Below are 15,738 nucleotides of genomic sequence, written 5' to 3'. Positions count from 1 at the left end.
CAAAGATATTATTAGCTCCGCTGTACAACAGGCGCTCATGACGTGGCCTGCTGACGCATTGATATCTGATTGGATGCCTCACCGCTGAGAACCAGCGACTGAAATTGCCGCTTGGCAATATAGATAAAATGCTAATATGTCCTGCTATACGAGCGTCTCCGCTTCCATCGCCTCTACCCGTCTGCGCCCCTTCACACCCCTGCTCCTCTTCTGCCCGACTCCCTCAGAATATTTTTAGCCCAAATAATTAGGTGCTCTGTTCCATCACGTACCGAAAAGTGCGAAGCCGCGGCAGCCAGCTTTGACCACCTCCTATGATCTCAGGGGAAGGCCGTCAATGAGATGAGACTGGACGTTCATTTCGTGTTAGGTGTGTTAGTGTTTCTTACAGGATCATCACCTACAAGAGGTAGGATATGGTGTGTGTATTTGTGTGTGTGTGTGTATTTGTGTGTATTTGTGTGTGTGTGTGTGTGCGTGTGTGCGTGTGTGTGTGTGTATGGAGCGCGCGCTATTGTTTCATATGGCCGTGGACGTGACATCCTGGTACACTGTTGGTGATTCAGATGTCTTCGACAATATATTGCTCATATAGAAAGGTACAACTTATTCATCCCTTCCACATTTTAACAACATTTATGCACTTAAATCAGATTTTCTTGTAAACGTGTTTGTAATGTATTTTGCGATTATTTACTAGTCAAAGCATGAAGAAACATGTCATAAATCAACAAATCCAAAAAAAGGTAACTTTAAATGTGCATCTTTAATTTCCCAGGCCAGTCCATCTCTGTTTACCACTATCTATTTGTCTATTTATCATACCATATAAACACACACACGCACACACACACATCTCCATCATCACTGCTCCCCTCATCCTCACATGATTAGCCAGACAATGAGAATATGTGTGCCTCAACCTCATCTCCCTTTTACTTACTTCTCCTCCCTGTTACTAACACCTAACTGCTGTCCTCTGTACAAATGAAATCAGTAAGCATTCAGAGAGTGAGAGAGAGAGAGATAGGTTTCAATTTAACTGTACAACTATCTGAATGCTGTACTAGTTTACAATTTAAAACAAAAAAAGACGTTCACAAAAAAGAGAGAGAGAGCGGGCGTGCCCTCACACCCTCATGCAAAGTCACTTCCTGCATCCACTAGGTGATACTATAGAACACACACTTACTGTGTATCTTGTTATATGTTGCTTTACGTTGCATGTAGACAACATAGTGTAATTCTGATGTAAATAAAATTATATTTGTTTTATCAACCTCACTTCCTGTAATTACTGGGTGATGCTATGTCAATGACTTAAATCCAGTTTGTGGATGTCTTCAGGCTAATCTGCTCCTATAATGACTAATCTGCCTCTAAATTTAATGGGTTCTTCTATGGCCCATTGTGCACTCCACTCACCCAGTTTGGGGAAACATTATCCCACCAGTTTTTACAACTGCCCCCTTGACAAATTAACACAAAACCCCCTTGTTGGATGTAAGTATCTGACAAAACTCTCATCTGACCCTATTTTAAGCATGGCGCAAACCGTTGCTTGGTGATCATGTTCAAGGTATGTTAGTGAGGTGTGGTCTGGGGCAACCAAGTGGCATTGCTAACACTAGAAAATATATTTACACCATTGACCAAGAAGAGGCTGGTCTTTGGTCAATGGTGTTATGTGTGAAGTTCCATTCAAAAGGAACATTATTCAGATGAGCTAATATGTGGTATTACGATGTGTTTCTATTCATGCCTGAAACGACCAACTGCCACCTCCTCTTAGGTCTGCCTCACCTCTGATGGCTTGGTGGATTCCTGCTGCTCCCTCATGTAACCACAAGATGTGTTTTTGTGCACCTTCACCTGGTGCATAAATACATCTCATCACAAGGAGGACTATTTCTCCAGATGAGGAGCATGCCCTTCTCCCAAACTGAAATGCGTCCACCACTGAAATAGCAACAAGCAGATTTCTTGGGCGACTTTGGCTTTGAAGGGACTAACACAAGGCACTCTGATAGGTTTGATTGATGTCATGTCTGCAGCACACCTACAAATAATAGACAGTCCAATGACTGCCTACATACGCAGCGTGTTGTTGTTTGCACTTTGATTACATGCCCTCTAAATATCAAAATGAGGCTAAACATGCCCCAAGCTCATGGTACACACATAGTGCTGCCAAAAAAAACTGCATGGCACCATAGCTCAATTAAATAGGGCCCATAGTGTGACAGGATAGATGGTGTTAATTTAACTCTATAGCCCCTTTCAAACTGCACCAAAAACGCAGGTCGACGCGGGTTTTTCGGCACTCTGAAAGGGTCGACTTGGCATTTCAACCTGCGTCAACCGACGGCAACATCCATGTTGTCGTTTGTTTATCTCTCAGTGTTCCCGTGCACGTTTATGTGAAGTGATGACGTTGTCAGCGCGATGACATACAAGAGAGAAAAACACAGGCATGCAGCCATCACAGCGGGAGTTCAGACCCAGGTCTTCTGGAAGCTTGAATGCGCCCTTATGCCGAGCAAATGCGGGTCCAAAAACCTGCGTTGACACGCATTTTTCAGTGTGAAAAAGGTATATGGAACAATCTTGGACTATGAGTTTTGTTGTGTTGTATAGTATTGTATTTTCATTGGAGATTCTAAATTGCCTGTCGGTGGATTTAAATGCAAGTGTGAGTGGTCTCTATATGTAGTGCTGCTACTGAATGGTAACCTTTCCCTGCCTCTCATCCAATGGCAGCTAGGATAGGCCCCAGCCCACCAACGATCTTGAAAAAGGATGAGAGGATTTGGATTGACAGTTGGATAGATAATTTCAATATCACGTAGGATTTTAAAACAGCATCCACGTGCAAGCTTTACTTTTTTTGTCGGGATGTACAATCCTGGTATTGGAATCAGAATACTCAATTCATCCCCAAGGGAAATTATGTTTGTAACAGTGCTCCACTCAACAACAATAAACAGGGAATGGAGAGAGAACAAGGTTGTGCACATAATGGCAGAAAAGACTATATACAAAGTGCAAAAGAGCAGTGTGCAAAAATAAGTAAGTACAATAAGTGGGTCATTTACATGAATTAACCCGAAGACAGTGCAGTAATTATGGATGGTTGGCAGTGCAATCACAGAGATGTATTGTACAATTTATTGCCACTGGGAGAAGGGACCTTCTGTGGTGCTCAGTTTTTCAGGTGGGGGCTCTGAGTCTGTTCATCTGTGTAACTCTCTGTTGGACCAGGAGCTGATGGATGGGGTGGGTGATGTTGTCCAGGATACTCTGTAGTTTCAGAAGCATCATTCTCTCATCACTGTCTCTAAGGAGTCCAGTTTCACCCCCACCACATCTCCAGGTTTGCGGATGAGTTTATTGAGTCTGTTTGCGTCTGCAGTCCTCAGTCTGCTGCCCCAACACACCACAGCAAACAGAATTGCACAAGAAACCACAGTAGAACTCATAGAACATCCTCAGCATCGTCCTGCAGGTGTTGAAGGACCTGAGCCTCCTTGGGAAGTAGAGGCGGCTCTGTCCTTTCTTATAAAGTGTTGCAACAGGTGGCTGGTGGACCAAACAGGCAGACACGGGTTAGCTCGAAAACACAATTTATTCAAGGCACTGAGGGGTGAATGGCAGAGGGAGTGGGGGGGCTGCGGGTGGTTCAGCGAGGTAACTGAAGGTGGTGACAGACGGAGGAGGAGGTCCAGGATGAGGCTCAGGGAGGATTGAGGTCAAGGAGGGAGCGGGTCCTTTTGGCTGCTAACTGGCACGGCCGGGGATTCACATGGTAGACTGTAAAAATCTGGCAGTGAGTGGCTGGAGAACCGGAGCATTTAAGCTGGAGAGTGATGAGTTGATGAGTAGCAGGTGTGCCAGTCAGCAGCAGCCAGCATTGGGACCCGCCCCTGAGTAGGAAGGAGGAAACACACACAAGGACGGAAGGGGGCACTGAGGGAAGACCAGGGTGGGTGTAACAGTACCCCCCCCCCCCAATGGTCGCCACCTGACGACCCACCAGGCTTCCCAGGATGAACCCGGTGAAAGTCCCTCACCATCGCCGGATCCACAATGAAGGAGCGGGGAATCCAGAACTGCTCCTCCGGGCCGTAGCCCTCCCAGTTGACCAGGTACTGGAATCCCCACCCCCCGACGGCACACGTCCAACAGATGTCGGATAGCAAAAACAGGGCCCCCCTCAACCAGCCGGGGGGGAGGGGCGGGGGTCGACTGGAGGACAAAGGGGACTGACAGAGACAGGTTTTAACTGGGACACATGAAACACTGGATGTACTCTGAAGGAGGAGGGCAGTTTGAGTTTAACGGCTACAGGGTTAACTATGGAGAGAATTTCAAATGGACCAAGGTAGCGAGGAGACAGTTTTCTGGAGTTAGTTTTAAGGGGGAAGTGCTTGGTAGATAACCAGACCTTCTGACCGGGTTTGTATGCAGGTGCAGGGGTGCGGTGTCGATCCGCCAATCGCCGGTGCCGCACAGCAGAATGGAGAAGAGCAGAGTGTGCAGTCCTCCAAATTTTGTGGCAATGGGGAAGATGGTGTTGTATCGAAGGTACCGCAATCTCCTCCTCCTGGATGGAAAAGAGAGGGGGCAGATACCCCAGAGCACACTTGAATGGAGTCATACCTGTTGACGAGTTGGATAGGGAGTTGTGTGCTTATTCAATCCAGGCTAGATGGGTGCACCAGGATGCTGGGTTCTGGGCCGCTACACAGCACAGGGCCGCTTCGAGGTCCTGGTTAGCACGCTCTGCCTGCCCGTTAGACTGGGGGTGAAATCCAGAGGACAAGCTGGCGGTGGCACCCAGGGCTGAACAGAAAGCCTTCCAGACTTGTGAAGTGAACCGCGGACCTCGATCAGAGACAATGTTGGCCGAGATTCCATGGAGTCTGAAAACGTGGGTCACGAGGAGGTCTGCTGTGTCCCGGGCTGAGGGTAGCTTAGGCAAGGCAACGAAGTGAGCTGATTTGGAAAAGCGGTCCACTATGGTAAGTATTACGGTGTTACCTTGGGATGGTGGGAGACCGGTAACAAAGTTGACTGCTATGTGTGACCATGGGCGACGGGGAATTGGCAGGGGGTGGAGGAGACCAGCGGGAGGCTTGTGGGATGCTTTGCCACGGAAGCACACTTGGCAAGCCGCAACAAAGGCATGAGCATCCTTGTCCATGGATAGCCACCAGAAGTGGCGCTGAATGAGCCGTAGGGTCCTGTTGGCTCCTGATTGGCAGGAGAAACGGGAGCAGTGCCCCCACTGCATAATGGCTGACCTTACAGAGTCTGGCACAAAACGTTTTCCAGGGGGCACATTTCCTGGATCGGGTTGGTTGAGGAGTGCCTCATTGACCCTGGACTCAATCTCCTATGTTAACACTCCGATTCCTCGTGAGGGGCAGGATTGGGTCCTGACTGAGAGGAGAGTCTGACACAGAGAACTGCCTGGAGAGAGCATCGGGTTTGAGGTTTTTATTTCCTGGGCGGTAGGTGATGGTGAAGTTAAAGCGGTCAAAAAATAAAGCCCAACGGGCCTGCCGGGAGTTCAACCTTTTGGCAGTTTGGATATATGCTAGATTTTTATGATCTGTCCATACCAGAAATGGATGCTCTGCCCCCTCGAGCCAATGTCGCCACTCCTCCAGGGCCAGTTTCACTGCCAACAGTTCTCGGTTGCCAACATCATAGTTACGCTCCGGGCCGGTGAGTCTGTGGGAAAAAAAGGCACAGGGGTGAAGCAAGTGGTCAGACTCACCGCGCTGGGACAGGACCGCTCCCACTCCTACGTCCGAGGCGTCCACCTCAACTACAAACTGGCGCCGGGAATCTGGTTGCGTGAGGATGGGAGCGGAGGTGAAAAGCTCCTTGAGGTGCCTGAAGGTGGCCTCTGCCTCAGGGGACCAGTGGAAGGGAACTTTAGAGGAGGTGAGCCGGGTAAGAGGGGCTGCCACAGAGCTGTAATTCATGATAAATCTCCTGTAAAAATTGGCGAATCCAAGGAATCTCTGCAATTGTTTCACTGTGGAGGGAACCGGCCACTGTGCAACTGCTTTTATCTTGTCAGGGTCTGCCATTAACTGACCTCTTCCAATAATGTAGCCCAAGAAGGTGACTGAGGGGGTGTGAAACTCAGCAATATAATTCTCCATCGTCTCCCCTTCCGGGCGGGAGAGGTTGTACAGACGACCAGAAGGTAACGGGGCTCCAGGAATGAGGTAGATGGCACAGTCATAAGGACGATGAGGTGGCAGAGTGAAGGCATTGTCCTTGCTAAAAGCCTGAGCTAAATCATGGTAGAGAGTGGGTATAAGGGATAGGTCAGGTGGTGTGGACGGGGGAAAGGAAGTGTTGCCTACTGCAGGCGGGGATGCGGACTGTAGGCAAACTCTGTGACAAAATGGACTCCAATTGATGACCTTACCGGCTGCCCAATCCAGGTGGGGGTTGTGGAGAGCCAGCCAGGGGTTACCTAAGACAACAGGAGCAGAGCGAGAAGGAATGACTTTGAATCGTAGCCGTTCATAGTGATTACTTGACACCAGAATCTGAAGGGGGGCAGTTTGAAGGGTTACACGGGCCAGTAACCTTCCATCCAGAGCTCGGACCAAGATGGGAGTTCCCAGAGGTTCGGTGGGGAGGCCAGCCTGTGTTGCCACACCTTTGTCAATGAGGTTATCCTCCGCTCCAGAGTCCACTAGGGCAAAGAGCTGAAGGGGACCAGTGGGGGTGTGCAGAGAGACTGGCAAGGAAAAATGCTTGGTGTTTAGTGGGGAGGCGTCAGTGAGGCTCACCTGCCGCTCCTCCAGAGCAGGTGAGCCTAAGCGTTTGGGCGGAGGGAGCAGGCAGCGATGAAGTGGCCCCTCTGACCACAATACAGGCACTGTCTAGCTGCCATATTCCTCGACCGTTCTTCTGGGAACAGGTGGTTGTGACCCAGTTGCATGGGTACCGGGTCAGGGGAACTGGCGGGTGGTTTCAGGGAAGTGGTGGGACCAGGGCAGTGGGGAAGGAGAGGAGGCTGAACAGAGGTGTTACAGTGTGGCGTTGATGTCCGGCTGCCTCTCTCTGTCCGTCTCTCCCTGAGCCAATCGTCCAATCTGATTGCCAGGGAGATGAGGGCATCCAAAGAGGCGGTCTCATCTTTAGCTGCCATCTCATCCTTCAGCTGTTCTGTCAAGCCCCTGGTGAATACCCCACGCAACGCGGCGTCATTCCAACCGGACTGAACTGCCAGTACCCGAAATTCGATGGAGTAGTTGGCCACGCTGCGGGGGTCTTGTTTTAGGGACAGCAGCTGACTAGCGGCCTCCCTTGACTGCAGAGAATGGTCAAACACTTTCTTGAATTCTTCTACAAAAAGAGCATAGGAGGAAAAATAGATGGGGGAGCCCTCCCACAAGGCTGTGGCCCAGTCTAAAGCCCTCCCATGTAGTAACCCCACCAAATACTGCACCTTGGATTCCTTGGAGGAATATTTAATGGATCTTTGCCCTAGCACTAAGGAACACTGCAGGAGGAAGGGTTTGCATTTTAGTAGATTCCCATCATAGGGTTAAGGGTCCACCATGCAGGGTTCGTGGGTGGGGGCCAGGTCACTGGGTTCAGCTGGCGGTGGAGCAGCAAATGGCGCTTGGGGCTGAGGAAGGGAGATCTGGGAGAGTTGGTCAGTGAGAGCAGATAACTGTGCAGTGATGTTGCTTACATGACCAGCGAGGGCTGCAGAGTTCTCCAGGAGGGATCCCAATAATTGGTCGTGTCACTGTAGCAGGGAGTCCTGAGCCGACAGGGTGCTCTGAAGGTCCCCAGTGTCTGCGTGGTCCATGTTTGGCCAGATCTTTCTGTTGAAACAGGTGGCTGGTGGACCAAACAGGCAAACACGGGTTAGCTCGAAAACACAATTTATTCAAGGCACTGAGGGGTGAATGGTAGAGGGAGTGGGGGGGAGGGCTGCTTGTGGTTCAGCGGGGTAACTGACTGTGGTGACAGACGGAGGAGGAGATCCAGGATGAGGCTCAGGGAGGATTGAGGTCAAGGAGGGAGCGGGTCCTTTTGGCTGCTAACTGGCACGGCCGGGGATTCACAGGGTAGACTGTAAAGATTTGGCGGTGAGTGGCTGGAGAACCGGAGCATTTAAGTTGGAGAGTGATGAGTTGATGAGTAGCAGGTGTGCCAGTCAGCAGCAGCCAGCATTGGGACCTGCCCCTGAGGAGGAAGGAGGAAACACACACAAGGAGGGAAGGGGGCACTGGGGGAAGACCAGGGTGGGTGTAACATAAAGGGCTTCAGTGTTCCGTGCCCAGTCCAGTTTATTGTCTATGTGGACTCCAAGTGACCTCCGCAGTGTCCACATTGACCCCCTGGATGAAAACAGGGGTCACAGGAGACTTGTTCCTCCTCAGGTCTACCACAAGTTCCTTAGACTTTGCCACATTGAGCTGCAGATGGTTCAGCTCATACCAGAAGACAAAGTCCACCACTACAGCCCTGTACTCGGTCTCCTCACCCCTGCTGATACATCCAAGTATGGCCAAGTCATCAGAGAACTTCTGAAGATGGCAGGACTCTGACCGATAGCTTAAGTCCATGGTGTAAAGGGTGAAGAGGAAGGGAGGGAGAACCGTTCCATGAGATGCCCCAGTGTTACTGACCACTCTGTCTGACACACAGCTCTGCAAGCGCACATACTGTGTTCTTCTGGTCAGGTAGTCAATAATCCAAGACACAAGAGGGGCTTCAACCTGCATCTCCATCAGCTTCTCACCCAGCAGAGCCGGCCTGATGGTGTCCAAGGTGCTGGAGAAATCAAAAACCATTATCCTCACAGAGCTGGCTGGCTGGTCCAGGTGAGTGTAGACTCGGTTCAGCAGGTAGATGATGGTGTCATCTACTCCCAGGTGGGGCTGGTAGGTGAACTGGAGGGGGTCCAGGGGTGCAGTGACCATGAGCCAGAACTCAGCCAGAATCAGGCGCTCCAGGGTTGTCATGACGTGGGGCCCCAGAGCCACTGGTCTGTAGTCCTTAATGCTCCTGGGATGGGGCATCTTTGGGACCAGAACCAGGCATGATGTCTTCCACATCACAGGGACCCTCTGGAGGCTGAGACACAGGGTGAAGAGTCAATGTAAAACTCCACATAGCTGGGGGGTGCAGGCTTTGAGCACCCCAGGCCTGACATCGTCGGGGCCTACTGCCTTGCCTGAGTGGAGGGCTCTCAGCTGACTCCTGACCTGGTCAACAGTCAGGGACAATGGTGGTCCTGGTGGGGAGGGGGGAGAGGTGGGGTCTAGAGGCTGAGGTGTGAAGTGGGGGGGGGGGTGGATGGGTGAAGGTGTTTGAAATCTGTTGAAAAACAGATTCAGCTCGTTGGCCCTGTCCATGCTGCCCTCAAAATCCCTGCTGCCCTTAGGTCTATAGCCGGTATTCATGCCACTCCAGACTTCCCGCATTTTATTTGTCTGGAGTTTGGACTCCAGCTTCCTCCTGTAGTTCTCCTTGGCCTCCCTGATTTTTAACTTCAGGTCCCCTGAATGATCCTCAGCTTCTCCCTGTTGCCATCTCTGAATGCCATCTTCTTATCATTCAGGATGGCTTTGATGTCCTTTGTTAACCAGGGTTGGTTGTTTGGGTAACATCTCACAGCCCTTCTTGGGACATTGGAATCCACACAGAAATTGATGTAATTGTGATACACCCCGTGAGTCTGTTGATGTCGTCACCATGTGGCTCACAGAGTACGTCCCAGTCAGTGACTTCAAAACAGCCCTGCAGTGTCTGGTAGGCCTCCTCAGACCACTTCTGAACAGTCCTCATGGTCACAGGCTGCCTTGTTACCAGGGGCACATAGCAGGGTTACAGATGGACCAGGTTGTGGTCAGATGACTCCAAAGACCCAGAAGTTAGCGTTCAATTCACATGATAAAGTCAGTGTTTTCTATTTAATTGGTTATCACTCAAATACCTGAAATCAGGATAGTAGTTCACTGTCCTTTTATTTTACCTTTTTAAATGGCACAATATGCATCAGTATATACCCTTCTTAATTTCCTTGTCTTAAAAATTGCATTTAACTGCTTTCAAGTAGCTACACCACACAAAAAGTTGACAATGAACATAATCATGTTAAAGCATGAAGCTCATGGTGATATTGAGTATAATGTCTACTGTGAAGTTCATTTGCGGCACATCTTTAGATTTAAACTCATAATAATTGCATTTACACTTCAAAAACCTTTAAAGTCTTGTTATTGGTAGTGTTTATCTTGCTGAACAAAATGTGTAAGTTTCACAATCTTATTTTTGCCACAGAGCTGCAATGGAAAAATTCCAGTTGGCTTTTGCTTAAGGGAAACCATGGTGATGCTACAGCACAGAAAAATGCAGTACATTATTATTTTCTGCACAGATCATTACATACATGAAATAATCTTAATTGCTGCTCTAAAACAAGTAAAGGGTGCAGCGGGTGCTTCATCTCGCAACTACTCTTTTAGAATGGCAAACACGAATTGATCATTTATCATTCACAACATTAATCAGAGGGAAAAAGTAAAATGTGAGCAATGTCAATGATTCAGGGAATGGAGGGTGCATGTCAAAGTAATAATAATAACTTATTAATAAGAATATTACTTTTTAAACCAAGTTGAAATATACTTTAAATTTCAAAAAAAAAATCTGGAAGTGATAGGAAAGATTGCAGATAAATAACATTATACATTATACAATCAATGATAATAAAACAAGATTGGTAAAAATCAGAAAATTAATACAGGTAAATGCTGTTTAGAGGAATCCCTGTTTTTAGGAGAGCTTTAAAAAAGAAAACAGAACTTGCTCATTCATGATCTGCTCCATTATCTGGTTCCACAGTCCATGGGCCCCTCTGGTTTAAATCCTTGAAACAAGGATTTACTAACATTTGCCCCCTGGAGGATCTCATGTTGCATTCAGGTTCATATGGAGTCAGTAGTTTGCAATATGATCAGGGGCTAACCCCCCCCCCCCCCCCAAAAAAAATGCACAAAATGTACAGGTATCCAAAGTAGTGATGCGGAACATTTGTGCTTCCCCACTTCCCAGATCCCTGAGTAATGCTGCTGCTGGAGGAGGCTACAGACCTGAAGAGGCTCAAGCTGTCACCCTTAGCATCAGTATTAATATTAGTACATTCTCAATACTTTATTAGCATTAGCATCAACATTCTGTTTGCTACCATATATTATATTATGCTGGAACTGATTGCTTATTTTGAACCTGTAGATGTGATTATTGATAGCTAGCCGTTGTAATTGTTTGCCGTCCTTCTTCTTCCAGCCTGTTCACGTCCCTCTGTCTATCATTCTCTGCCCTTTCTCTCTGTCCCTCTCATTCCTTCTCTGTATCTGTCTTCTCCATTATCTGTGTTTGTCTCTGCTCCACTCTCCTGCTCTCTTCCCCCCCAACCGGTCAAAGCAGATGGGTGGTCCCATTGAGCCTGGATCTGCTCGACCCTTCTGCCTGTTAAAAGGATTCCACTTTTGCAAGATGTGCTTGGTCATGGAAAGTTGCTGGATTAAATTCATTGAGTGTGTGGCGCTACACCTTCATGTATGTTGTTATATAATTTATGTAACCAACTGTACTGCTCTCTGCTCCCTTAACCGCTCCCCATGGGAATAAATAAAGTTTTCTGAATCTTAATCTGCTCTACTTGTACGGTGTCATGAGATAACTTCATTCTGAGTTGGCACTATACAAATAAAACTGACTTTACATGACTTCACAACAAAACATTTTTTATGTATGTGTGAATGATCCATATTCATGAGGAAGGTGATGCATGACTTTAAAGCCTTCTGGTTATTGTTCTCTTTCCTCTTACAGCTGATCCAGATAGACTTTCATCCATACCGTCTGTACAGAGCACCATCCCTTTACTGCACATCACAACCAAAGATGACAGAGCCTCCCCAACCAGAGAATCCCTTGCCAACCTCTCATCTAAACCTGCCCCGGACACTAGCACAGCAGCCCACTCCTCCACAAAGCCACAGTTTGAATTACTCACAGCAGTATGCCCTTTGACCTCAGCCCCAGGTCTGAGCCCTGCTGGGGCATCACAACAAGATACCCTGTCTGAAGTTAATGTTGGAGATGATGGTAAAGCTGACTGTCTTGTTTTACCTCAAAAAACATTTATATCGTTTCAATTTGTGCTGTGAATGAGATGACACTGTAAAGTCATTTTCCATTTCGGTGTTTTCTAGACCTTAAGGGGCCCCACTATCCCTCCACTTCTCCTCTAGACCCCCAGCTTGCTGGTCTGCTGTCAGTCTTCATGGTCACCACTGCTGTATTCTTCATCTTTCTCTTTGTCAAGTTTCGTGAGCGGACGAACCAACCAGAGTTCCATCGGCTGCAAAACCTACCCATGGTGAGCTTTCTGTTGGCACAGTGGTAAAGGGAACTGCTATTTAGTTGTCCATTTGATGAATAAGGATATATTCTCCATTTGAGTCATCATTGACAAACATTGGTATGATGCTTTTTCATGTTTAACCAAACTTGATGAAACACATTTATGCAACAACTGGTTAACTATTGATGGTTTGTAAATAAGCTATGGAATAGTCAACTAGAAGTTTAGCATCTAGATTCCATTTTCATGCCTCATTTATAGTATTACATAATTAGACAATTGCGTCTTAACCTATTTAGTCCAATATTTCCATCTTGCCATTCAACGTAGACCAATAAAATCCGGAAGAATAGAATGAACAAGCCCAATGAGGACAATTCTTTCAGTTAAATATTTTCACATAATGGTTAAGTCACTGTTCCTTGTAAGCAAAACTAAGCCAGAGGTGCACCTTTTGACTGACAGAAAGAATACAAACTGAATTATCTGGCACACAATTGTCTTTCAAAAAGAGTTGATGTGTTTTAACCATTTTCTACAGGGTGATCTGATGGAGGATACAACCCAGATACAGCTACTGATATTTCAGTCATCCACCTCTAAGAGACCAGAAGGGGAGCAAAGCAGAAGGGGACCAGTATAGTTCTGAGCCAAGCTTTGCCTGAATGTAGCTCCATCTCTGAGAATGAGTTTCCTCCTGTGACTGACTATTGGGTTGGTCGGTCCATGTAAAGTAGTCTGTCCTTTAAATGGCAGGTTTTAGTGGTACATTCTTCCACATACGCTTTAAATTTCCTGATACCTGACATCTGGTGGGAAGCTTTTTTTTTCTTTCTGATGCATTGGAAAAGAGTTGCACCTCCAAAATTTATGCACAGCACTTTAACATGGCACCAAGGGTCACCTAAAGTTCAGCTGAGGTAATGTGGATCAAGGTTTCATAAAGGCCCTGAATTTTATTGATTCAGCTTCACAATTCAGCCAAAAATGTGATGTGAGAATTGTTGTCAACATGACCCAAAACATTATTTTATGATCTCTTAGATGATCAAATGTTAGAAAGTGCACTGTGAAGCCAAACTGTTTGCTTGTCCTAAAACAATGAGATCAGCTGCCTTCAAACTCAAAGCCATCCATCCATCTTCTTCTGCTTATCCTGTTAAGGGAGCCGCAGCTTTTAGATGTGAGGTGGGGTAAACCCTGGATGGGTTGCCAATCCATCCCAGGACCATTACATATACCTTTCCCAGCAGCCTTTGGGTGTGAGGTGGGGTAAACCCTGGATGGGTTGCCAATCCATCGCAGGACCAACACATATAGACAGACAACCACTCACACTCACAGCCACACCTACGGTCATGTTCGAGTATCCAATCAGCCTGGGCCCCATTTGCATGTCTTTTGAATGTGGGAGGAAGCCGGAGAACCTGGAGAGAACCCATGCAGGCCCAGGGAGAACATGCAAACTCCACACAGAAGGACTTTGTGCCCGAGCCGGGGCTCCAACCCGGAAACTTCTTGCTGTGAGGCAACGGTACTAACCACTGCACCACGGTGCCGCCCGCTCAAAGCCATAACTTTCAGAAGATAGTTCTTGTGGATGCTACTCATTCATGAATAAAATCAAGTATAGTGTTGCGTCCCATACTGTTGAGTTATAGTTATGGATTTTGATTCTGTTGCTCCAAAGGTACGAGTATAAAAATGAAAGCAATAACAAATATCACTCAAAGTGTGTTTTGCCGAGCAAGTACTTAGCAACACAAATCCCTTGGGGAACTTTTTTTTTTAACATACTGCAGTACTTCTTTGTGAATCCAGAATGCAGTAAACCACATCTGTTTAGCTGAAAGATAAATGCCAACTATGACTAACCACAGCAAAACTGTCCAAAATATGTACCCACAATCTGTCAAGAGCCTAGCCCTGTAAAACATACATTATCTGTAGCTCTCATCACAACACATACACGGATCGGTTCTTTCTGGCATTTATTTTGTTTCTTCTTCTTCTTTTTATGCTGTGAGAACTGTCAGCGAAAATACACATATACATCAGCTTATAATAAAACACGTATTGTAAACATAAACAAATCGCTAATAAAAAGGAAATACCTCATTAGCCCCTTGCTGTGAGAGAGGTCCTTGGTACCTTCGGCCATACTTAGCAGTAAGACCATCAAATTACATCTATCGTGGTAGCACACAGGTACTAAATATTAGTTTGGGGCCAAAACATTAAGTACACTACAAATTAAGTACACAATGAAATTACCCCATGTTTTGCCCTTTAACACACATATGAATTTGCTTATTTAACATTTTAATCAATTATTTATCAATATAAAATCATGAATTAATAATTGCAACATAAATTCAACAGCACTTACACTCCCACCAAATCACTCATGAACTTAATGTGAGGGATTTCTAAAACAAAAATTAGTAAGAGAAAGTGTAAATAATAAGTGAAGTAATGTTTATGACTTAATCAGCCTCTATTAAGGTAACCACTTTGTGAATGGGCCTCTCAAGCTGAGTTGCTCTGGTATGTAGTTTTCCTTTCTCAAATGTTGTGTCGCTGACAAGTAGCTTCAGCTTTCTCACCATGCCATTTGTGCTGGGCTGAACTTCCACGGTCATGCCAAGCTTCCATTCCTTTCTTGGTAAGTTGTCATCTTGTAGGATCACTATATCATTTACTTGTGAGTTTCATGATTTTCTTTGCCACTTCTTCCTTTGTTGGAGATTTAGCAGGTATTCGCATTTCCATCTTTGCCAAAATTCATTGGCCAGAAATTGCACCCTTATCCACCTTTTACTCAGATAAAGGTCTTCTGCACAGACCCTTCCAGGTGTAGGCAGAATAACTGATGACTTCATGGTCAATATAATGGAGTTAAGAAGAGAGAACACATCTCTCCACTTTAGCTTCTCTCCACTGGCTTCCTGTAGGATCTAGAATTGACTTCAAAACCCTTCTGCTGACTCATCAGGCTCTCAATGATAAAGCTCCATCCTATTTAAAAGAACTCATTAGTCCCTACTGTCCTACCAGAGCACTCCGCTCCCAGAATGCAGGTCTTTTAGTGACTCCCAGTATCTCTAAAAACAGACTGGGAGGTAGACCCTTCAGGTACCGGGCTCCTCTACTATGGAACCAGCATCTCTCCATGGGTCAGAGAGGCAGACACTTTAACTACGTTTAAGTCCAGGCTTAAGACTTTCCTTTATGACAGAGCCTTCAGTCAGGACTGGTTCAGGTAGCTCTGAACCATTGATAGCTATGCTGCTATAGGCTTAGACTGCTGGGGG

General features: G+C 46.7%; 2 protein-coding genes across 3 annotated transcripts in view; one reads left to right on the top strand and one right to left on the bottom strand.

Annotated features, from left to right (window-relative positions):
• LOC147261191 (importin-13-like) overlaps positions 1 to 352 on the bottom strand; it is a 29,356-nt gene extending 29,004 nt beyond the window's left edge. Inside the window, exon 1 of the mRNA XM_086203120.1 lies at positions 273 to 352. The gene's annotated coding sequence lies outside the window, so the exon portion shown is untranslated. The remainder of the gene's footprint in view (positions 1 to 272) is intronic.
• Positions 6 to 15,422, top strand: LOC147261190 (uncharacterized). Of its 2 annotated transcripts, none has more exons than XM_086203124.1 (4): positions 6 to 409; positions 11,890 to 12,165; positions 12,312 to 12,439; positions 12,966 to 15,422. In XM_086203124.1, exons 1-4 carry the CDS (start codon positions 343 to 345, stop codon positions 13,065 to 13,067), a joined length of 573 nt encoding a protein of 190 aa, XP_086059250.1. In that variant the 5' UTR covers positions 6 to 342; the 3' UTR covers positions 13,068 to 15,422. The 2 variants fall into 2 exon arrangements, with proteins under 2 accessions (XP_086059250.1, XP_086059249.1); XM_086203123.1 differs by having other exon boundaries at positions 12,273 to 12,439.
• Positions 15,423 to 15,738: the final 316 nt, after the last annotated feature.

Source organism: Aulostomus chinensis, chromosome 5 (genome assembly GCF_037954235.1).
Source record: "Aulostomus chinensis isolate RoL2024-O1b breed Wild chromosome 5, RoL_Achi_v1.0, whole genome shotgun sequence".
NCBI lineage: Eukaryota > Metazoa > Chordata > Actinopteri > Syngnathiformes > Aulostomidae > Aulostomus > Aulostomus chinensis.
The sequence above is the reverse complement of the archived record's forward strand: the minus strand, read 5'-3'. Positions and strand labels throughout refer to the sequence as shown.